The 25423-nt window shown below is 44.6% G+C and overlaps 1 protein-coding gene across 1 annotated transcript in view; it reads right to left on the reverse strand.

The window, feature by feature from the left end:
• Positions 1-311: 311 nt before the first annotated feature.
• Positions 312-25423, reverse strand: part of VMP1 (vacuole membrane protein 1) — a 106090-nt gene continuing 80978 nt past the window's right edge. Inside the window, exons 12-13 of the mRNA XM_069971800.1 lie at positions 5662-5764; positions 312-612 (exon numbers count right to left, since the gene is read on the reverse strand). Of these exons, the coding sequence (XP_069827901.1) occupies positions 469-612; positions 5662-5764 (247 nt within the window). The 3' untranslated portion in view covers positions 312-468. The remainder of the gene's footprint in view (positions 613-5661; positions 5765-25423) is intronic.

A 25423-nucleotide genomic window follows, 5' to 3' on the forward strand; every position in this document is an offset into this window, starting at 1 on the left:
CCCCCGCCTCAGGGCAATGTCACAGCGGCTACCCCCGCCTCAGCGCAATGTCACAGCGGCTACCCCCGCCTCAGCGCAATGTTACAGCGGCTACCCCCACCTCAGGGCAATGTTACAGCGGCTACCCCCACCTCAGCGGAATGTTACAGCGGCTACCCCCACCTCAGGGCAATGTTACAGCGGCTACCCCCGCCTCAGCGCAATGCTACAAGGAAGAAGAAGGTGGAGGTGGTGGATACTTTACCTTACTCTCCCACACAGACATCTCTTATCCACATCAACATTTTATATTGTGAAAAAGAAAAAGAAAATTGAAAAAAAAAAATAATTTAATACGATTTTGAAAAAAAAAATTAGTTTTAAAAATGTCCAAAGTTTAATTTGCCAATTTGTATTTAACGGTTAAATCAGGTGAATGGTAGCAGTCTGTGGCCCTCCCAGTAATCCCAGTAATCCCAGTGCCTCCCCTCATTGGGTCTTCTCCAGAGATAACTTTTTCTGCTGGACGCGCTTGGCGTAGCTCTGGGCCATAGAGTTAATGATGGAAAGAACAAAATAAATCACCATGATGATGACCAACTTCTCAAAGGCCCAAGACAGCCAGTTCTCGCCCTGCCGGAGAAGAGAAGAAGGGGGAGAGGCCATTAGAGGACGCGGAGAAGCACGCAGCGGCAGCAGAACGTCCTCCCCAGGAGCCGGGACAATCATAGGGACCGCGGCAGCAGAACGTCCTCCCCAGGAGCCGGGACAATCATAGGGACCGCGGCAGCAGAACGTCCTCCCCAGGAGCCGGGACAATCATAGGGACCGCGGCAGCAGAACGTCCCTCCCCAGGAGCCGGGACAATCATAGGGACCGCGGCAGCAGAACGTCCTCCCCAGGAGCCGGGACAATCATAGGGACCGCGGCAGCAGAACGTCCTCCCCAGGAGCCGGGACAATCATAGGGACTGCGGCAGCAGAACGTCCTCCCCAGGAGCCGGGACAATCATAGGGACCGCGGCAGCAGAACGTCCCTCCCCAGGAGCCGGGACAATCATAGGGACCGCGGCAGCAGAACGTCCTCCCCAGGAGCCGGGACAATCATAGGGACCGCGGCAGCAGAACGTCCTCCCCAGGAGCCGGGACAATCATAGGGACCGCGGCAGCAGAACGTCCCTCCCCAGGAGCCGGGACAATCATAGGGACCGCGGCAGCAATATGGGAGTATGGGGTGGGGGGGGGGATCAGGTCAGGACATATACAGATCTTCCTCCAGGCTATATGATGGAAAGCTCCAGACATAACCTGCCAGTGATGCTAAGTTCTCTGCACCTATAACCCCAAACAGCTTGTACCTCAGTGACCTACACAACTATATACAGGGGGGGGGGGGGGGATCTCTGTGGCCTACACAACTATATACAGGGGGGGGGGATCTCTGTGGCCTACACAACTATATACAGGGGGGGGGGGGGATCTCTGTGGCCTACACAACTATATACAGGGGGGGGGGATCTCTGTGGCCTCTGGCCTACACAACTATATACAGGGGATCTCTGTGACCTACACAACTATATACAGGGGGGGGGGGATCTCTGTGGCCTACACAACTATACACAGGGGGGGGGGGGATCTCTGTGGCCTACACAACTATATACAGGGGGGGGGGGATCTCTGTGGCCTACACAACTATATACAGGGGGGGGGGGGATCTCTGTGGCCTACACAACTATACACAGGGGGGGGGGGGGATCTCTGTGGCCTACACAACTATATACAGGGGGGGGGATCTCTGTGGCCTCTGGCCTACACAACTATATACAGGGGATCTCTGTGGCCTACACAACTATATACAGGGGGGGGGGGATCTCTGTGGCCTCTGGCCTACACAACTATATACAGGGGATCTCTGTGACCTACACAACTATATACAGGGGGGGGGGATCTCTGTGACCTACACAACTACATACAGGGGATCTCTGTGACCTACACAACTATATACAGGGGGGGGGGATCTCTGTGACCTACACAACTATATACAGGGGGGGGGGGGATCTCTGTGGCCTACACAACTATATACAGGGGGGGGGGATCTCTGTGACCTACACAACTATATACAGGGGGGGGGGATCTCTGTGACCTACACAACTATATACAGGGGGGGGGGATCTCTGTGGCCTACACAACTATATACAGGGGGGGGGGGATCTCTGTGGCCTACACAACTATATACAGGGGATCTCTGTGACCTACACAACTATATACAGGGGGGGGATCTCTGTGGCCTACACAACTATATACAGGGGATCTCTGTGACCTACACAACTATATACAGGGGGGGGGGATCTCTGTGGCCTACACAACTATATACAGGGGGGGGGATCTCTGTGGCCTACACAACTATATACAGGGGGGGGGGGGGGATCTCTGTGGCCTACACAACTATATACAGGGGGGGGGGATCTCTGTGGCCTACACAACTATATACAGGGGGGGGGGGGATCTCTGTGGCCTACACAACTATATACAGGGGGGGATCTCCATGGCCTACACAACTATATACAGGGGGGGGATCTCTGTGGCCTACACAACTATATACAGGGGGGGGGGGGGATCTCTGTGGCCTACACAACTATATACAGGGGGGGGGGATCTCTGTGGCCTACACAACTATATACAGGGGGGGATCTCCATGGCCTACACAACTATATACAGGGGGGGGGGGATCTCTGTGGCCTACACAACTATATACAGGGGGGGGGGATCTCTGTGGCCTACACAACTATATACAGGGGGGGGGGGGATCTCTGTGGCCTACACAACTATATACAGGGGGGGGGGATCTCTGTGGCCTACACAACTATATACAGGGGGGGGATCTCTGTGGCCTACACAACTATATACAGGGGGGGGGGATCTCTGTGGCCTACACAACTATATACAGGGGGGGGGGGATCTCTGTGGCCTACACAACTATATACAGGGGGGGGATCTCTGTGGCCTACACAACTATATACAGGGGGGGGGGGATCTCTGTGGCCTACACAACTATATACAGGGGGGGGGGGATCTCTGTGGCCTACACAACTATATACAGGGGGGGGGGGATCTCTGTGGCCTACACAACTATATACCGGGGGATCTCTGTGACCTACACAACTATATACAGGGGATCTCTGTGACCTACACAACTATATACAGGGGGGGATCTCTGTGGCCTACACAACTATATACAGGGGGGGGGGGGGGATCTCTGGCCTACACAACTATATACAGGGGGGGGGGGGATCTCTGTGGCCTACACAACTATATACAGGGGGGGGGGGATCTCTGTGGCCTACACAACTATATACCGGGGGATCTCTGTGACCTACACAACTATATACAGTGGATCTCTGTGACCTACACAACTATATACAGGGGGGGATCTCCGTGGCCTACACAACTATATACAGGGGGGGGATCTCCATGGCCTACACAACTACATCACATATAGAAATGAAGGGTAACAACAAGGGTTTTTTTTTTTGCAAACATATAACACTGTCCTATTAACCAGTAAAAAAAGTATATAGAATAAAAGACAAAACTATTTAACATTATATATATGCAGACATATACAAACATACATCCATCTGCTGGACTGATTATAAACTTTATATATACATACACACATATATATTACAGTAAAATAATAATCTATCTTTGTTGGACTGTAATATATATGTATAGATAGATGTATAGATAGATAGATAGATAGGAGATAGATAGATAGATAGATAGATAGATAGATAGATAGATAGGAGATAGATAGATAGGAGATAGATAGGAGATAGATAGATAGATGGAGATAGATAGATAGATAGATAGGAGATAGATAGATAGATAGATAGATAGATAGATAGATAGATAGATAGATAGATAGATAGATAGATAGGAGATAGATAGATAGGAGATAGATAGATAGGAGATAGATAGATAGGAGATAGATAGATAGGAGATAGATAGGAGATAGATAGGAGATAGATAGGAGATAGATAGGAGATAGATAGGAGATAGATAGATAGATAGATAGATAGATAGATAGATAGATAGATAGATAGGAGATAGATAGATAGATAGATAGATAGATAGATAGATAGGTAGATAGATAGATAGATAGGAGATAGATAGATAGATAGGAGATAGATAGATAGATAGATAGGAGATAGATAGATAGATAGGAGATAGATAGATAGATAGGAGATAGATAGATAGATAGATAGGAGATAGATAGATATATAACAAGGGACAGATATATAACAAGGGACAGATATATAACAAGGGACAGATATATAATAAGGGACAGATATATAATAAGGGACAGATATATAATAAGGGACAGATGTATAATAAGGGACAGATATATAATAAGGGACAGATATATAATAAGGGACAGATATATAATAAGGGACAGATATATAATAAGGGACAGATATATAATAAGGGACAGATATATAATAAGGGACAGATGTATAATAAGGGACAGGTCTATAATAAGGGACAGATATATAATAAGGGACAGATATATAACAAGGGACAGATATATAATAAGGGACAGATATATAACAAGGGACAGATATATAACAAGGGACAGGTCTATAATAAGGGACAGATGTATAATAAGGGACAGGTCTATAATAAGGGACAGATCTATAATAAGGGACCGATCTATAATAAGGGACAGATATATAATAAGGGACAGATATATAATAAGGGACAGGTCTATAATAAGGGACAGATATATAATAAGGGACAGGTCTATAATAAGGGACAGATCTATAATAAGGGACCGATCTATAATAAGGGACAGATATATAATAAGGGACAGATCTATAATAAGGGACCGATCTATAATAAGGGACAGATATATAATAAGGGACAGGTCTATAATAAGGGACAGGTCTATAATAAGGGACAGATATATAATAAGGGACAGGTCTATAATAAGGGACAGATGTATAATAAGGGACAGGTCTATAATAAGGGACAGATATATAATAAGGGACAGATGTATAATAAGGGACAGATGTATAATAAGGGACAGATGTATAATAAGGGACAGATGTATAATAAGGGACAGGTCTATAATAAGGGACAGATCTATAATAAGGGACCGATCTATAATAAGGGACAGATATATAATAAGGGACAGGTCTATAATAAGGGACAGATCTATAATAAGGGACCGATCTATAATAAGGGACAGATATATAATAAGGGACAGATCTATAATAAGGGACCGATCTATAATAAGGGACAGATATATAATAAGGGACAGGTCTATAATAAGGGACAGGTCTATAATAAGGGACAGATATATAATAAGGGACAGGTCTATAATAAGGGACAGATGTATAATAAGGGACAGGTCTATAATAAGGGACAGATATATAATAAGGGACAGATATATAATAAGGGACAGATGTATAATAAGGGACAGATGTATAATAAGGGACAGATGTATAATAAGGGACAGATCTATAATAAGGGACAGATGTATAATAAGGGACAGATGTATAATAAGGGACAGATGTATAATAAGGGACAGATGTATAATAAGGGACAGATGTATAATAAGGGACAGGTCTATAATAAGGGACAGATGTATAATAAGGGACAGGTCTTGCACTTCTCGTACCTGTGCGGCTCCAGTTTCTGCTTTATGATGAAGCTTTTTCCTTTGAGCCTCCAGATATTCTTGGAAAGGTTTCTGCAGGGAAGGTCCGATACTGGGAACGGCCCTACATCCAGGTCCATGTCGGGCGCAGTCACAAGAACGATGGAAGGAAAGAAAGAGAGAGAAGTAGTTATAGTTCTGTTACTTACAGAGTGCGGAGCCCCTGCCGGTCAGTGCGGAGCCCCCAGCTATGTGCTCTGCTGCACTGCAGAAGATGAAATGAATGACTGGAGAGAACTCCCACATTTATCACCCGCCGTTCCTGTAAGAACTGGTTTGAACCGATTAATAAGGAAATGAGTGGAGCCTGTGTCATCCTGACTGGTGAGAGAGCCGCCCACCCTCCTCCAGGCTCACCCGCCCACCCTCCTCCAGGCTCGCCCCATTGTGTCCAGTAAGGCGTAGCTTGCTTTAAAGAAAGTATGCTAACCCTTTGCATCCTGGCTGAGCAGTGTCCTGTGCTGCATGCTGTGAAGGGTCCCCCCAGGCTGAGCAGTGTCCTGTGCCGCATGCTGTGAAGGGTCCCCCCAGGCTGAGCAGTGTCCTGTGCTGCGCGCTGTGCAGGGTTCTCTCTATGCCTCATGCTATTACTAATGATCAGATAGAGAGCCATGATAGGAGCCGAAGGAAACAAAGCAACCAAAGTATTCTAAATCAATGGATATTATTACACCCGGGCCGCCATTACTAAGCAGGATGGTGACCAGTAACCCATCATACACGAATCATCATCCACCAGCGTACAAAGAGGACAGTATATAGTATATAGCTCCATGGAGAAACCAACAACCATCAATAATCTATAAATACACAAGACATAAAAACTAAGCCCACAGCAATAGCTTCAGGGGTCTGATCCATATACAGACGAGAGAGAGAGAGATAGAGAGGAGATATATCTCTCTCTCTATCTATCATCTATCTCCTATCTATCTCCTATCTATCTATTTCCTATCCATCTATCTATCCATCTATCTATCCATCTATCTATCTATATATATATCTCCTATCTATCCATCCATCTATCCATCCATCTATCCATCCATCTATCCATCCATCCATCTATCCATCCATCCATCTATCTATCCATCCATCCATCTATCCATCTCCTATCTATCTATCTCCTATCTATCTATCTCCTATCTATCTATCTCCTATCTATCTATCTCCTATCTATCTATCTCCTATCTATCTATCTCCTATCTATCTATCTCCTATCTATCTATCTCCTATCTATCTATCTCCTATCTATCTATCTCCTATCTATCTATCTCCTATCTATCTATCTCCTATCTATCTATCTCCTATCTATCTATCTCCTATCTATCTATCTCCTATCTATCTATCTCCTATCTATCTATCTCCTATCTATCTATCTCCTATCTATCTATCTCCTATCTATCTATCTCCTATCTATCTATCTCCTATCTATCTATCTATCTATGTATCTCCTATCTATCTATGTATCTCCTATCTATCTATCTATCTCCTATCTATCTATCTATCTATCTATCTATCTATCTATCTATCTCCTAATCTATCTATCTATCTATCTCCTATCTATCATCTATCTATCTCCTATCTATCTATCCATCTATCTATCTCCTATCTATCTATCTATCTATCTATCTATCTATCTATCTATCTATCTATCTATCTATCTATCTCCTATCTCCTATCTATCTATCTCCTATCTATCTCCTATCTATCTATCTATCTATCTATCTATCTATCTATCTATCCCCTATCTATCTATCTATCTATCTCCTATCTATCTCCTATCTATCTATCTCCTATCTATCTATCTATCTATCTATCTATCTATCTATCTATCTATCTATCTATCCCCTATCTATCTCCTATCATCTATCTCTCTATCTATCTCCTATCTATCTATATATATATCTCCTATCTATCCATCCGTGTGTAATAACTGTTCCCTGGGAGTGTAAGGTGACTGTGCCGCCATCATCCCCATAACACAGAGGGGGGATAGGAAGCTGCGGAGTCTGAATCATGGAGCAGGGATGGAACTCATCATCACAGACGCTTTACAAATCCCTGACACAACTCGGAGAACAGCAGGATGTGTATATGGAGTAAGGACCCATACACAGGCTAGGAGGGATACACCAGCACATGTATGGCTACTGACTTATCCCTGAACATTTTGGAAATGTCCTGTGAGTCCTGTCCTGTCGGGTCCTGTCCTGTAAGTACTAATAGGTCCTGTCCTGTGAGTCCTGTCCTGTTAGGTCCTGTCCTGTGAGTCCTGTCCTGTTAGGTCCTGTCCTGTGAGTCCTGTCCTGTTAGGTCCTGTCCTGTGAGTCCTGTCCTGTTAGGTCCTGTTGGGTCCTATCGGGTCCTGTCCTGTTAGGTCCTGTCCTGTGAGTCCTGTCCTGTTAGGTCCTGTTGGGTCCTGTCCTGTGAGTCCTGTCCTGTTAGGTCCTGTTGGATCCTATCGGGTCCTGTCCTGTGAGTCCTGTCCTGTTAGGTCCTATCCTGTTGGGTCCTGTCCTGTGAGTCCTGTTGGGTCCTGTCCTGTGAGTCCTGTTGGGTCCTGTCCTGTGAGTCCTGTTGGGTCCTGTCCTGTGAGTCCTGTTGGGTCCTGTAAGTCCTGTCCTGTGAGTCCTGTCCTGTTGGGTCCTGTCCTGTGAGTCCTGTTGGGTCCTGTAAGTCCTGTCCTGTGAGTCCTGTTGGGTCCTGTAAGTCCTGTCCTGTGAGTCCTGTCCTGTTGGGTCCTGTCCTGTGAGTCCTGTTGGGTCCTGTCCTGTGAGTCCTGTTGGGTCCTGTAAGTCCTGTCCTGTGAGTCCTGTCCTGTTAGGTCCTGTCCTGTTGGGTCCTGTAAGTCCTGTCCTGTGAGTCCTGTCCTGTTGGGTCCTGTCCTGTTGGGTCCTGTCCTGTTGGGTCCTGTAAGTCTTGTCCTGTCCTGTTAGTACCTTGTATGTTCTTCTGTGGTTATCTGTGACTGCAGATCCTAAGATGGTGCACATAGTCCCATAATGACACCGTTCTATAGTCTCTCTATACGATGATACGATGACTACACGGTCTATAAACTACAGGTTATGTGGCAGCTGTTTTATAGAGACTAATGATACAAGGACAGCTACACTACCCCACACTGCCCGGCCCTCGCTGCAGCACTTTACTACATGTAGTAAAGACGACACAAATCAACTAATTCAAAAAGTCGGTTGTAAAGTGTAAGTGTTATTTCCCACATCGGGCCGAGCGCTCGGTTACTGCAGGAAACCTCAATGTGAACGCGGATCTCTAGAATGGAGACAAAACTGATCCTGCATTGGTGATCCAGTGTCCCAGAAGGAGCAGATCTCTCCCGATTACCCATCATATATGTGTGACCGCTGGTATAGGAATAGTCGGAATCCCCGCAGATGGATATTCCCATCATCGGTTTTATATTCAGCATTAATCCCCGATATCAGAGGTGGAGCTTCCTGTAAGGCGGACGGAGTCTCCGATAGTGTAAGATCAACCTTATATTACACTATTATTCAGCCGGGTTCAGGTGCGGTAATTAGATTGTATATATATTTTTAATCAGGATAATATACAGATAATATCTATATCCCTGTATAACTGATCAGGATAATATACAGATAATATCTATGTTCCTATATAACTGATCAGGATAATATCTATGTTCCTATATAACTGATCAGGATAATCTACAGATAATATCTATATCCCTGTATAACTGATCAGGATAATATACAGATAATATCTATGTTCCCTGTATATCTGATCAGGATAATATACGGATAATATCTATATCCTTGTATAACTGATCAGGATAATATACAGATAATATCTATGTTCCTATATAACTGATCAGGATAATATACGGATAATATCTATGTTCCCTATATAACTGATCAGGATAATATACGGATAATATCTATGTTCCTATATAACTGATCAGGATAATATACGGATAATATCTATGTTCCCTGTATAACTGATCAGGATAATATATGGATAATATCTATATCCCTGTATAACTGATCAGGATAATATACAGATAATATCTATATCCCTGTATAACTGATCAGGATAATATACGGATAATATCTATGTTCCCTGTATAACTGATCAGGATAATATACAGATAATATCTATGTTCCTATATAACTGATCAGGATAATATACGGATAATATCTATGATCCTATATAACTGATCAGGATAATATACAGATAATATCTATGTTCCTATATAACTGATCAGGATAATATACAGATAATATCTATGTTCCCTATATAACTGATCAGGATAATATACGGATAATATCTATGTTCCTATATAACTGATCAGGATAATATCTATGTTCCCTGTATAACTGATCAGGATAATATACGGATAATATCTATGTTCCCTGTATATCTGATCAGGATAATATACGGATAATATCTATATCCCTGTATAACTGATCAGGATAATATCTATGTTCCTATATAACTGATCAGGATAATATACAGATAATATCTATGTTCCCTATATAACTGATCAGGATAATATACGGATAATATCTATGTTCCTATATAACTGATCAGGATAATATCTATGTTCCTATATAACTGATCAGGATAATATACGGATAATATCTATGTTCCCTGTATATCTGATCAGGATAATATACGGATAATATCTATGTTCCCTGTATATCTGATCAGGATAATATACAGATAATATCTATGTTCCTATATAACTGATCAGGATAATATCTATGTTCCTATATAACTGATCAGGATAATATACGGATAATATCTATGTTCCTATATAACTGATCAGGATAATATCTATGTTCCTATATAACTGATCAGGATAATATACGGATAATATCTATGTTCCTATATAACTGATCAGGATAATATACGGATAATATCTATGTTCCTATATAACTGATCAGGATAATATACGGATAATATCTATGTTCCCTGTATAACTGATCAGGATAATATACAGATAATATCTATGTTCCTATATAACTGATCAGGATAATATACGGATAATATCTATGTTCCCTGTATAACTGATCAGGATAATATACGGATAATATCTATGTTCCCTGTATAACTGATCAGGATAATATCTATGTTCCTATATAATTGATCAGGATAATATACAGATAATATCTATGTTCCTATATAACTGATCAGGATAATATACGGATAATATCTATGTTCCTATATAACTGATCAGGATAATATACGGATAATATCTATATCCCTGTATAACTGATCAGGATAATATACAGATAATATCTATGTTCCCTGTATAACTGATCAGGATAATATACGGATAATATCTATGTTCCTATATAACTGATCAGGATAATATACAGATAATATCTATGTTCCCTGTATAACTGATCAGGATAATATATGGATAATATCTATATCCCTGTATAACTGATCAGGATAATATACGGATAATATCTATGTTCCTATATAACTGATCAGGATAATATACAGATAATATCTATATCCCTGTATAACTGATCAGGATAATATACGGATAATATCTATGTTCCCTATATAACTGATCAGGATAATATACGGATAATATCTATGTTCCCTGTATAACTGATCAGGATAATATACGGATAATATCTATATCCCTGTATAACTGATCAGGATAATATACGGATAATATCTATGTTCCCTGTATAACTGATCAGGATAATATACGGATAATATCTATGTTCCTATATAACTGATCAGGATAATATACAGATAATATCTATGTTCCTATATAACTGATCAGGATAATATACAGATAATATCTATGTTCCCTGTATAACTGATCAGGATAATATACGGATAATATCTATGTTCCTATAATAACTGATCAGGATAATATACGGATAATATCTATATCCCTGTATAACTGATCAGGATAATATACGGATAATATCTATGTTCCCTGTATAACTGATCAGGATAATATACGGATAATATCTATGTTCCTATATAACTGATCAGGATAATATACGGATAATATCTATGTTCCTATATAACTGATCAGGATAATATACGGATAATATCTATGTTCCCTGTATAACTGATCAGGATAATATCTATGTTCCTATATAACTGATCAGGATAATATACGGATAATATCTATGTTCCTGTATAACTGATCAGGATAATATACGGATAATATCTATGTTCCCTATATAACTGATCAGGATAATATACAGATAATATCTATGTTCCCTATATAACTGATCAGGATAATATATGGATAATATCTATGTTCCTATATAACTGATCAGGATAATATACGGATAATATCTATGTTCCTATATAACTGATCAGGATAATATACGGATAATATCTATGTTCCTATATAACTGATCAGGATAATATACGGATAATATCTATGTTCCTATATAACTGATCAGGATAATATATGGATAATATCTATGTTCCTATATAACTGATCAGGATAATATACGGATAATATTTATATCCCTGTATAACTGATCAGGATAATATCTATGTTCCTGTATAACTGATCAGGATAATATACAGATAATATCTATGTTCCTATATAACTGATCAGGATAATATACAGATAATATCTATATCCCTGTATAACTGATCAGGATAATATACAGATAATATCTATATCCCTGTATAACTGATCAGGATAATATATGGATAATATCTATGTTCCTATATAACTGATCAGGATAATATCTATGTTCCTATATAACTGATCAGGATAATATACGGATAATATCTATATCCCTGTATAACTGATCAGGATAATATACGGATAATATCTATATCCCTATATAACTGATCAGGATAATATACGGATAATATCTATGTTCCTATATAACTGATCAGGATAATATACAGATAATATCTATGTTCCTATATAACTGATCAGGATAATACACAGATAATATCTATGTTCCTATATAACTGATCAGTATAATATACGGATAATATCTATGTTCCCTGTATAACTGATCAGGATAATATACGGATAATATCTATATCCCTGTATAACTGATCAGGATAATATCTATATCCCTGTATAACTGATCAGGATAATATACAGATAATATCTATGTTCCTATATAACTGATCAGGATAATATACGGATAATATCTATGTTCCTATATAACTGATCAGGATAATATACAGATAATATCTATGTTCCTATATAACTGATCAGGATAATATACGGATAATATCTATGTTCCTGTATAACTGATCAGGATAATATACGGATAATATCTATGTTCCTATATAACTGATCAGGATAATATCTATGTTCCTATATAACTGATCAGGATAATATACGGATAATATAGATGCAGTTTCTTTCACTTGTTAATAGTGAATCTTACTGGAATGAGGAGACTTTTCTAGAAGTGTGCACAGTAACCCCTGAGACAGGGCAGAGATGAGTGTGAAGCAGGTGAGGAGCGTGCGCAGTAATCCCTGAGACAGGGCAGAGATGAGTGTGAAGCAGGTGAGGAGTGTGCACAGCAACCCCTGAGACAGGGCAGAGATGAGTGTGAAGCAGGTGAGGAGTGTGCACAGCAACCCCTGAGACAGGGCAGAGATGAGTGTGAAGCAGGTGAGGAGCGTGCGCAGTAACTCCTGAGACAGGGCAGAGATGAGTGTGAAGCAGGTGAGGAGCGTGCGCAGTAATCCCTGAGACAGGGCAGAGATGAGTGTGAAGCAGGTGAGGAGCGTGCGCAGTAATCCCTGAGACAGGGCAGAGATGAGTGTGAAGCAGGTGAGGAGCGTGCGCAGTAATCCCTGAGACAGGGCAGAGATGAGTGTGAAGCAGGTGAGGAGCGTGCGCAGTAACTCCTGAGACAGGGCAGAGATGAGTGTGAAGCAGGTGAGGAGCGTGCGCAGTAATCCCTGAGACAGGGCAGAGATGAGTGTGAAGCAGGTGAGGAGCGTGCGCAGTAATCCCTGAGACAGGGCAGAGATGAGTGTGAAGCAGGTGAGGAGCGTGCGCAGTAATCCCTGAGACAGGGCAGAGATGAGTGTGAAGCAGGTGAGGAGCGTGCGCAGTAACCCTGAGACAGGGCAGAGATGAGTGTGAAGCAGGTGAGGAGCGTGCGCAGTAACCCCTGAGACAGGGCAGAGATGAGTGTGAAGCAGGTGAGGAGCGTGCGCAGTAATCCCTGAGACAGGGCAGAGATGAGTGTGAAGCAGGTGAGGAGCGTGCGCAGTAACTCCTGAGACAGGGCAGAGATGAGTGTGAAGCAGGTGAGGAGCGTGCGCAGTAACTCCTGAGACAGGGCAGAGATGAGTGTGAAGCAGGTGAGGAGCGTGCGCAGTAACATCTGAGACAGGGCAGAGATGAGTGTGAAGCAGGTGAGGAGCGTGCGCAGTAACATCTGAGACAGGGCAGAGATGAGTGTGAAGCAGGTGAGGAGCGTGCGCAGTAACATCTGAGACAGGGCAGAGATGAGTGTGAAGCAGGTGAGGAGCGTGCGCAGTAACTCCTGAGACAGGGCAGAGATGAGTGTGAAGCAGGTGAGGAGCGTGCGCAGTAACCCCTGAGACAGGGCAGAGATGAGTGTGAAGCAGGTGAGGAGCGTGCGCAGTAACCCCTGAGACAGGGCAGAGATGAGTGTGAAGCAGGTGAGGAGCGTGCGCAGTAATCCGAGTCAGGGCACAGATGAGTGTGAAGCAGGTGAGGAGCGTGCGCAGTAATCCCTGAGACAGGGCAGAGATGAGTGTGAAGCAGGTGAGGAGCGTGCGCAGTAACATCTGAGACAGGGCAGAGATGAGTTGTGAAGCAGGTGAGGAGCGTGCGCAGTAATCCCTGAGACAGGGCAGAGATGAGTGTGAAGCAGGTGAGGAGCGTGCGCAGTAATCCCTGAGACAGGGCAGAGATGAGTGTGAAGCAGGTGAGGAGCGTGCGCAGTAATCCCTGAGACAGGGCAGAGATGAGTGTGAAGCAGGTGAGGAGCGTGCGCAGTAACTCCTGAGACAGGGCAGAGATGAGTGTGAAGCAGGTGAGGAGCGTGCGCAGTAACCCCTGAGACAGGGCAGAGATGAGTGTGAAGCAGGTGAGGAGCGTGCGCAGTAATCCCTGAGACAGGGCAGAGATGAGTGTGAAGCAGGTGAGGAGCGTGCGCAGTAATCCCTGAGACAGGGCAGAGATGAGTGTGAAGCAGGTGAGGAGCGTGCGCAGTAATCCCTGAGACAGGGCAGAGATGAGTGTGAAGCAGGTGAGGAGCGTGCGCAGTAATCCCTGAGACAGGGCAGAGATGAGTGTGAAGCAGGTGAGGAGCGTGCGCAGTAATCCCTGAGACAGGGCAGAGATGAGTGTGAAGCAGGTGAGGAGCGTGCGCAGTAATCCCTGAGACAGGGCAGAGATGAGTGTGAAGCAGGTGAGGAGCGTGCGCAGTAATCCCTGAGACAGGGCAGAGATGAGTGTGAAGCAGGTGAGGAGCGTGCGCAGTAATCCCTGAGACAGGGCAGAGATGAGTGTGAAGCAGGTGAGGAGCGTGCGCAGTAATCCCTGAGACAGGGCAGAGATGAGTGTGAAGCAGGTGAGGAGCGTGCGCAGTAATCCCTGAGACAGGGCAGAGATGAGTGTGAAGCAGGTGAGGAGCGTGCGCAGTAACCCCTGAGACAGGGCAGAGATGAGTGTGAAGCAGGTGAGGAGCGTGCGCAGTAACTCCTGAGACAGGGCAGAGATGAGTGTGAAGCAGGTGAGGAGCGTGCGCAGTAATCCCTGAGACAGGGCAGAGATGAGTGTGAAGCAGGTGAGGAGCGTGCGCAGTAATCCCTGAGACAGGGCAGAGATGAGTGTGAAGCAGGTGAGGAGCGTGCGCAGTAATCCCTGAGACAGGGCAGAGATGAGTGTGAAGCAGGTGAGGAGCGTGCGCAGTAATCCCTGAGACAGGGCAGAGATGAGTGTGAAGCAGGTGAGGAGCGTGCGCAGTAATCCCTGAGACAGGGCAGAGATGAGTGTGAAGCAGGTGAGGAGCGTGCGCAGTAACCCCTGAGACAGGGCAGAGATGAGTGTGAAGCAGGTGAGGAGCGTGCGCAGTAACCCCTGAGACAGGGCAGAGATGAGTGTGAAGCAGGTGAGGAGCGTGCGCAGTAACCCCTGAGACAGGGCAGATGAGTGTGAAGCAGGTGAGGAGCGTGCGCAGTAACTCCTGAGACAGGGCAGAGATGAGTGTGAAGCAGGTGAGGAGCGTGCGCAGTAACATCTGAGACAGGGCAGAGATGAGTGTGAAGCAGGTGAGGAGCGTGCGCAGTTATCCCTGAGACAGGGCAGAGATGAGTGTGAAGCAGGTGAGGAGCGTGCGCAGTAATCCCTGAGACAGGGCAGAGATGAGTGTGAAGCAGGTGAGGAGCGTGCGCAGTAATCCCTGAGGCCGGGCAGAGATGAGTGTGAAGCAGGTGAGGAGCGTGCGCAGTAATCCCTGAGACAGGGCAGAGATGAGTGTGAAGCAGGTGAGGAGCGTGCGCAGTAATCCGAGACAGGGCAGAGATGAGTGTGAAGCAGGTGAGGAGCGTGCGCAGTAACCCCTGAGACAGGGCAGAGATGAGTGTGAAGCAGGTGAGGAGCGTGCGCAGTAATCCCTGAGACAGGGCACAGATGAGTGTGAAGCAGGTGAGGAGCGTGCGCAGTAATCCGAATCAGGGCACAGATGAGTGTGAAGCAGGTGAGAAGCGTGCGCAGTAATCCCTGAGACAGGGCAGAGATGAGTGTGAAGCAGGTGAGGAGCGTGCGCAGTAATCCCTGAGGCCGGGCAGAGATGAGTGTGAAGCAGGTGAGGAGCGTGCGCAGTAATCCCTGAGACAGGGCAGAGATGAGTGTGAAGCAGGTGAGGAGCGTGCGCAGTAATCCGAGACAGGGCAGAGATGAGTGTGAAGCAGGTGAGGAGCGTGCGCAGTAACATCTGAGACAGGGCAGAGATGAGTGTGAAGCAGGTGAGGAGCGTGCGCCGTAATCCCTGAGACAGGGCAGAGATGGGTGAGAAGCGTGCGCAGTAATCCCTGAGACAGGGCAGAGATGAGTGTGAAGCAGGTGAGGAGCGTGCGCAGTAACATCTGAGACAGGGCAGAGATGAGTGTGAAGCAGGTGAGGAGCGTGCGCAGTAACCCCTGAGACAGGGCAGAGATGAGTGTGAAGCAGGTGAGGAGCGTGCGCAGTTATCCCTGAGACAGGGCAGAGATGAGTGTGAAGCAGGTGAGGAGCGTGCGCAGTAACTCCTGAGACAGGGCAGAGATGAGTGTGAAGCAGGTGAGGAGCGTGCGCAGTAACCCCTGAGACAGGGCAGAGATGAGTGTGAAGCAGGTGAGGAGCGTGCGCAGTAACATCTGAGACAGGGCAGAGATGAGTGTGAAGCAGGTGACAAGACTCAGTATAATACAATGGCTGTTAACACATGAACTTTGGATGAGTTTTTTTCCCTTCCTCCCCCCAGCAGTGACCTCAGCAGCTGTAACGGTTACTACTTTAATGACTTGTCGTTTCCTGCTCTGATAAAGATTCTCAGGTTATTTCACCAGCATTTCCCTCTGGCTGCACCAATAGCGGCAGCGGCGGCCGTCAGCCGTGACTCACAACCCTCCTTACACTTCTATCACCTGACTCACCCAACAAGGTCCCAATACCCCAGGGAGAAACTCCAGCCCCAGGTGCTTCTGACTACGAGACGGCGCACACTACGAGACAGCGCACACTACGAGACAGCGCACACTACGAGACAGCGCACACTACGAGACAGCGCACACTACGAGACAGCGCACACTACGAGACAGCGCACACTACGAGACAGCGCACACTACGAGACAGCGCACACTACGAGACAGCGCACACTACGAGACAGCGCACACTACGAGACAGCGCACACTACGAGACAGCGCACACTACGAGACAGCGCACACTACGAGACAGCGCACACTACGAGACAGCGCACACTACGAGACTGTGCACGAATATTTATCAGGAGGGGAAAGCCAGAAATGCTACAAAAAGGGAAACGATCAGAATCTGGCTCACATTCCCTCGCTGTGAATTACTGGGTTACAATGTTCACGGACAATGTGTACGAGCGCCCGATGACTCGTATTCTTTCATTTCATAATTCTGGAGTACATAGAACATGGAGTATAAAGCAAATCTGTCACCCCCATCCCCTCCCCCCACCATGCATATTCAGCTGCTGGTACTGACACATCGCCGCACGTAATAAAAGTATTGCTGCCATACTTGGGGATTGTGCCACTGTTTTATTTTACAGTAAGGATATAAGTCCATTGGCATAGGGCTCCTACAGCGGTATATGACCTCTGCGTCCAAAGACCGCAGCTCGAGGTGGTGCTCAGCCACAAAGACCGCAGCTCGAGGTGGTGCTCAGCCACAAAGACCGCAGCTCGAGGTGGCGCTCAACCACAAAGACCGCAGCTCGAGGTGGTGCTCAGCCACAAAGACCGCAGCTCGAGGTGGTGCTCAGCCACAAAGACCGCAGCTCGAGGTGGTGCTCAGCCACAAAGACCGCAGCTCGAGGTGGTGCTCAGCCACAAAGACCGCAGCTCGAGGTGGTGCTCAGCCACAAAGACCGCAGCTCGAGGTGGCGCTCAGCCACAAAGACCGCAGCTCGAGGTGGTGCTCAGCCACAAAGACCGCAGCTGGAGGTGGCGCTCAACCACAAAGACCGCAGCTCGAGGTGGTGCTCAGCCACAAAGACCGCAGCTCGAGGTGGTGCTCAGCCACAAAGACCGCAGCTCGAGGTGGTGCTCAGCCACAAAGACCGCAGCTCGAGGTGGTGCTCAGCCACAAAGACCGCAGCTCGAGGTGGTGCTCAGCCACAAAGACCGCAGCTCGAGGTGGTGCTCAACCACAAAGACCGCAGCTCGAGGTGGCGCTCAGCCACAAAGACCGCAGCTCAAGGTGGCGCTCAGCCACAAAGACCGCAGCTCGAGGTGGGTACTGGGGCCTACCCTGAGGGGGTACTGGGGCCTACCCTGAGGGGGTACTGGGGCCTACTCTGAGGGGGTACTGGGGCCTACTCTGAGGGGGTACTGGGGCCTACTCTGAGGGGGTACTGGGGCCTACTCTGAGGGGGTACTGGGGCCTACTCTGAGGGGGTACTGGGGCCTACCCTGAGGGGGTACTGGGGCCTACCCTGAGGGGGTACTGGGGCCTACCCTGAGGGGGTACTGGGGCCTACCCTGAGGGGGTACTGGGGCCTACTCTGAGGGGGTACTGGGGCCTACCCTGAGGGGGTACTGAGGCCTACCCTGCTTTCCAAGACACAGATCTTACCAACACTGATATATACTCTATGTATAATAGATGAGAAGAAACCTTATAACCTATTCTATGGGACAGTAGAGATAAAAGTAACCGGGCCGCCTCCTCGTTCAGTGTGTGAATACGCAGCTACGACACCAGGCAGAGACTGCACGCCAATGGTCGCGCTCCACCCATCTCTGATGTCAGACAAATATGGAAAATCTTATTCTCATTGTTTTTACAGAGCAAACAACTGACCATATGTGTAGGTGTATATATATATATAATTTACCTGACATTTACAGCTGACCTGGTGGAGGTGTGTAACCGTCATAAATACATTACAACCCGACACGAAAAATCAACGAAACACATAAAGGGTCATATAAAAGCACAATAAAGAGCCATTACACCAGGTGCTGCCGACTGCGCATGCCGGGCTGGTGGGGACGACCAGGAACGTGCTGGAAACCAGTGACCAGCAGCCCCTCCCCCGCCACACACTACAGGGGGCCGCATCATCTGCTGCTTATACTATGTGGGTGACTGCGAGGGGAAACCCACCAGAAATCCTTCACAGCATAATGGCGGGAAGATCCGCTGCCTGAGCACTGGAAATTTGAAATTTGAGAACTGAAATTTTGTAAAAGGTCTGAATGGGAATCATTCCCTTTGTGTTTCTTCTCATATCTGATAATAAAAATCTTTAAAAAAAATACATTTTAAGTCCAGTTTTATTCACCAGAGACGACGTGCGCAGGTTACGTGGCCCCATGGAGAATGAATGGATAGTGCACACCATGCATGCACAGCCGGCGCTTATCACTCATACAGGTTCGGGGGCCTCATGAAGAATGAATGGATAGTGCACACCATGCATGCACAGCCGGCGCTCATCACTCATACAGGTTCGGAGGCCCCATGCAGAACGAATGGAGCGCTTACCGTACATGTGAATTGTGCACAATTCTTTTCAAGGACAATTTTGTTCACCCTTCTCAGGATCAGTAAGGGGCCCCAGCGGTCAGATCCCCACCGATCAACTTGTCATCCCCTATAAGTGCAGCCCCCTCCCCATTCCTGAACATTGTAATAAGCTGATCCATGGCTCCCGGATCAGTTTTTTTCTTGACGTCTACACGGTACTGAGGGGGCAGAAGGGGCTGAGACGTCATTATATCCCAGTACTGCCTGCAGGTAGTCTGTACTCTGTATACTGCACACAGAGGATTACACCACTACATACATGATTATAGAGAAGACGACATTACATCCCGGTACTGCCTGCAGATAGTCTGTACTCCGTATACTGCACACAGAGGATTACACCACTACATACAGGATTATAGAGAAGACAGGTGAGGTAGTGGGTGCGGGACCCTCTGTGGGGTGAATACGAGGGAATGACGTGATGGTTTCCCCCATGTAGTTTTGTTACAGTCTGACTGACTGAGAAGAAAATGAATGGTGACAAGTCTCATAAGGTACGTCTTAAAGGGGCCACATGAGACAAAATAAAAGGGGTTATACACTTATTATACTGAGTATTATATACATATATATTATAGCTAGACAGATATACTTAGTATACAAGTACCCCCCCCCCAATATATATATATTCCACAAGAAGGATATGACTGCAGCACTCCAAAATAGTGTAGAAACGGTGATTTATTAGCTCATGGATACACACAGCAACGTTTCAGATCCATCAATAGGATCCTTTTTCAAGCAAGTCTTGTGTGTATGTGTGTATATATATATATATATATATATATATATATATATATATATATATATATATATATATACACACACACACACACACACACACATACATACATATACAGAGCACCATTTCTGAATGGAGGGGTGTGGAGCGGTGGAATGTGCATGGACATGGCGGAGCAGCTGACTATGAGGAACATCGCGCCTTGTCGTTTTTCGGCCTCACGTCATGCCACATTCTGATTTATTTGAAGACTGAGACTGAGTCAACCGTGAAGACGGCAGCTGCAATTCTACATAATATATTCATCTGATCACTGATCAGCCAGAGAGAAAAAGTCTGAGACCTCAGCAAATGTCCTTACCATTGTAACCGACCCATCATCCCCCTGGCTCGTGGTACCAGTATCTAAGCTCCCACTGCTGGGGGTACCAGTATCTAAGCTCCCACTGCTGGGGGTACCAGTATCTAAGCTCCCACTGCTGGGGGTACCAGTATCTAAGCTCCCACTGCTGGGGGTACCAGTATCTAAGCTCCCACTGCTGGGGGTACCAGTATCTAAGCACTATAGATTATACAGTATGTATCCCCCCGCACCCGGCCTGTTCCTTTGTCCCTATTTTTTACCGTACGCCGTTCTAAAAGCTTCAGTCCTTCGGAATCTTACAGGAAATACAGTATATACAGTGGTACCTTCAGGGGCGGATTAACTTTACCATAGGCCCCGGGCTGTTCACCAGGCCTGGACCCCCCCCCCCCCCCACCCCACTGTAACTATGGCAGCACTAGCCTGGGCCCCCCCACCCCACTGTAACTATGGCAGCACTAGCCTGGGCCCCCCCCCACCCCACTGTAACTATGGCAGCACTAGCCTGGGCCCCTCCCCCACCCCACTGTAACTATGGCAGCACTAGCCTGGGCCCCTCCCCCACCCCACTGTAACTATGGCCGCACTCGCCTGGGCCCCCCCCACCCCACTGTAACTATGGCAGCACTAGCCTGGGCCCCCCCCCCCACCCCACTGTAACTATGGCAGCACTAGCCTGGGCCCCCCCCCCCCCACCCCACTGTAACTATGGCAGCACTAGCCTGGGCCCCCCCCCACCCCACTGTAACTATGGCAGCACTAGCCTGGGCCCCCCCACCCCACTGTAACTATGGCAGCACTAGCCTGGCGTTCATAGTACAGGATAGATAATGTCATGATGTCATGATTTGTGCAAAATTGCCATAAAAAAACTGATTTTTTGCAAATCATGGCGGGAGTGTAGTCAGGAGACAGTACACCATTGAAAGTATAAGTCTTTTTGGGTGGTCATGGGCCCCCCAGGAGCTCAGGGCCCCGGGGCTGCCGCCCGAAACGCCCCTATTATAATCCACTACTGGTTACCTTAGTGTAAGAGCTCCCTGTACTGGGTGGGAGGGGGAGTGGTGGAGGGGCGGGGCGGGGTCAACAGCCCTGTAGTCTGACCCAGGAAGTCTCCCTCACCTTCCAAATCATAGCAGATCCACTTCAGGCTGGGGCTTACATCAGGGGACAGGACTGTGGAGGTAATCTCTCCATAGCTGTAACCCCTGTCTCCTCGGACAGAGAGCGCTGCATGTATGTGCCCACATCTGCCCTGCTCATTCCTTCCTGCTCCCTGCAGTCTCTGTCAGTCCTTGTGTTTGTTATCCTCTCCATTATGGGGATCTGCAGCTCCATCCTGTACCTACAAGCTGCTGCTGCTGTGTTATCAGGGTTATACAGTTACTATACATTATACACCACATGCTGCTATACTGTACAGTAACTTATATATCACATATCCAGCTGCTGTGTTATCAGGGTTATACAGTTACTATACATTATATACCACATGCTGCTATACTGTACAGTAACTTATATATCACATATCCAGCTGCTGCTGTGTTATCAGTGTTATACAGTTACTATACATTATATACCACATGCTGCTATACTGTACAGTAACTTATATATCACATATCCAGCTGCTGCGGTGTTATCAGGGTTATACAGTTACTATACATTATATACCACATGCTGCTATACAGTACAGTAACTTATATATCACATATCCAGCTGCTGTGTTATCAGGGTTATACAGTTACTATACATTATATACCACATGCTGCTATACTGTACAGTAACTTATATATCACATATCCAGCTGCTGCAGTGTTATCAGGGTTATACAGTTACTATACATTATACACCACATGCTGCTATACTGTACAGTAACTTATATATCACATATCCAGCTGCTGCTGTGTTATCAGGGTTATATAGTTACTATACATTATACACCACATGCTGCTATACTGTACAGTAACTTATATATCACATATCCAGCTGCTGTGTTATCAGGGTTATACAGTTACTATACATTATACACCACATGCTGCTATACTGTACAGTAACTTATATATCACATATCCAGCTGCTGCTGTGTTATGAGGGTTATACAGTTACTATACATTATACACCACATGCTGCTATACTGTACAGTAACTTATATATCACAGATTCTGCTGCTTCTCATTGTTTCATCTCTTCTCCATGTTATTCAGAATAATAATCAGTATATTTAGGGGGTGGAACCAATTGTCTGCCGCTCAGTGATTTCTTAAGGGAAAATTTGCTTTGGTGTAAGAGTGGATTTGGATTACAAGCACGGTCCCAAAACAGATTATACTCCTAATCGGAGGCACCACTGTATATTGGTAGTAAGAAACGCAGCCGTCTGATAGCAGAGATAGTGATGCCATATAGATATGTAGGCCAGGGGCAAAAGCAGAGGGGGTAAAATATAGACTGGTAAAACCTGTCCCCAGCAGCCAATCACAGCTCAGCTCTCACAGCTTAGCTCTGGTCAGATGATAGAGAAGCTGTGATTGGCTGCTGGGGGCAGGTTATACCATTAATAAATCTCCCCAAAGAGTCAAATAAAAGGATTCTGCTCTGCAGCGAGTGTGTGTATAACGTCACTGTGTATAACGTCACCGTGTATAACGTCACTGTGTATAACGTCACTGTGTATACTGTCACTGTGTATACTGTCACTGTGTATACTGTCACTGTGTATACTGTCACTGTATATACTGTCACTGTGTATACTGTCACTGTGTATACTGTCACTGTGTATACTGTCACTGTGTATACTGTCACTGTGTATACTGTCACTGTATATACTGTCACTGTGTATACTGTCACTGTGTATACTGTCACTGTGTATAACGTTACCGTGTATAACATAACTGTATATAATATTACTGTGTAAAATATTTCCCTGTATACTATAGGGTTACTGTATATAATATTTCTGTGTATAATATAACTATATAATATAACTGTATAATATTTCCCTGTATAATATCACTGTGTATACTATTACTGTATATATTTATCTGTATAATATAGGGTTACTGTATATAATATTTCCGTGTATAATATAACTGTATATAATATTTCCGTGTATAATATAACTGTGTATACTATTACTGTATATAATATTTCCCTGTATGATATCACTGTGTATACTATTACTGTATATATTTCCCTGTATAATATCACTGTGTATACTATTACTGTATATATTTCCCTGTATAATATTACTGTGTATACTATTACTGTATATAATATTTCCCTGTATAATATCAGTGTATACTATTACTGTATATATTTCCCTGTATAATATCACAGTGTATACTATTACTGTATATATTTCCCTGTATGATATCACAGTGTATACTATTACTGTATATATTTCCCTGTATGATATCACTGTGTATACTATTACTGTATATAATATTTCCCTGTATAATATTACTGTGTATACTATTACTGTATATATTTCCCTGTATAATATCACTGTGTATACTATTACTGTATATATTTCCCTGTATAATATTACTGTGTATACTATTACTGTATATAATATTTCCCTGTATAATATCACTGTGTATACTATTACTGTATATATTTCCCTGTATAATATTACTGTGTATACCATTACTGTATATATTTCCCTGTATGATATCACGGTGTATACTATTACTGTATATAATATTTCCCTGTATAATATTTCCCTGTATAATATCACTGTGTATACTATTACTGTATATAATATTTCCCTGTATAATATCACTGTGTATACTATTACTGTATATATTTCCCTGTATGATATCACTGTGTATACCATTACTGTATATATTTCCCTGTATAATATCACTGTGTATACTATTACTGTATATAATATTTCCCTGTATAATATCACTGTGTATACTATTACTGTATATATTTCCCTGTATAATATCACTGTGTATACTATTACTGTATATAATATTTCCCTGTATAATATCACTGTGTATACTATTACTGTATATATTTCCCTGTATAATATTACTGTGTATACTATTACTGTATATAATATTTCCCTGTATAATATCACTGTGTATACCATTACTGTATATATTTCCCTGTATGATATCACGGTGTATACTATTACTGTATATAATATTTCCCTGTATAATATTTCCCTGTATAATATCACTGTGTATACTATTACTGTATATAATATTTCCCTGTATAATATCACTGTGTATACTATTACTGTATATATTTCCCTGTATGATATCACTGTGTATACTATTACTGTATATAATATTTCCCTGTATAATATCACAGTGTATACTATTACTGTATATAATATTTCCCTGTATAA

The sequence above is a fragment of the Dendropsophus ebraccatus genome, chromosome 5, assembly GCF_027789765.1.
Source record: "Dendropsophus ebraccatus isolate aDenEbr1 chromosome 5, aDenEbr1.pat, whole genome shotgun sequence".
Lineage (NCBI taxonomy): Eukaryota > Metazoa > Chordata > Amphibia > Anura > Hylidae > Dendropsophus > Dendropsophus ebraccatus.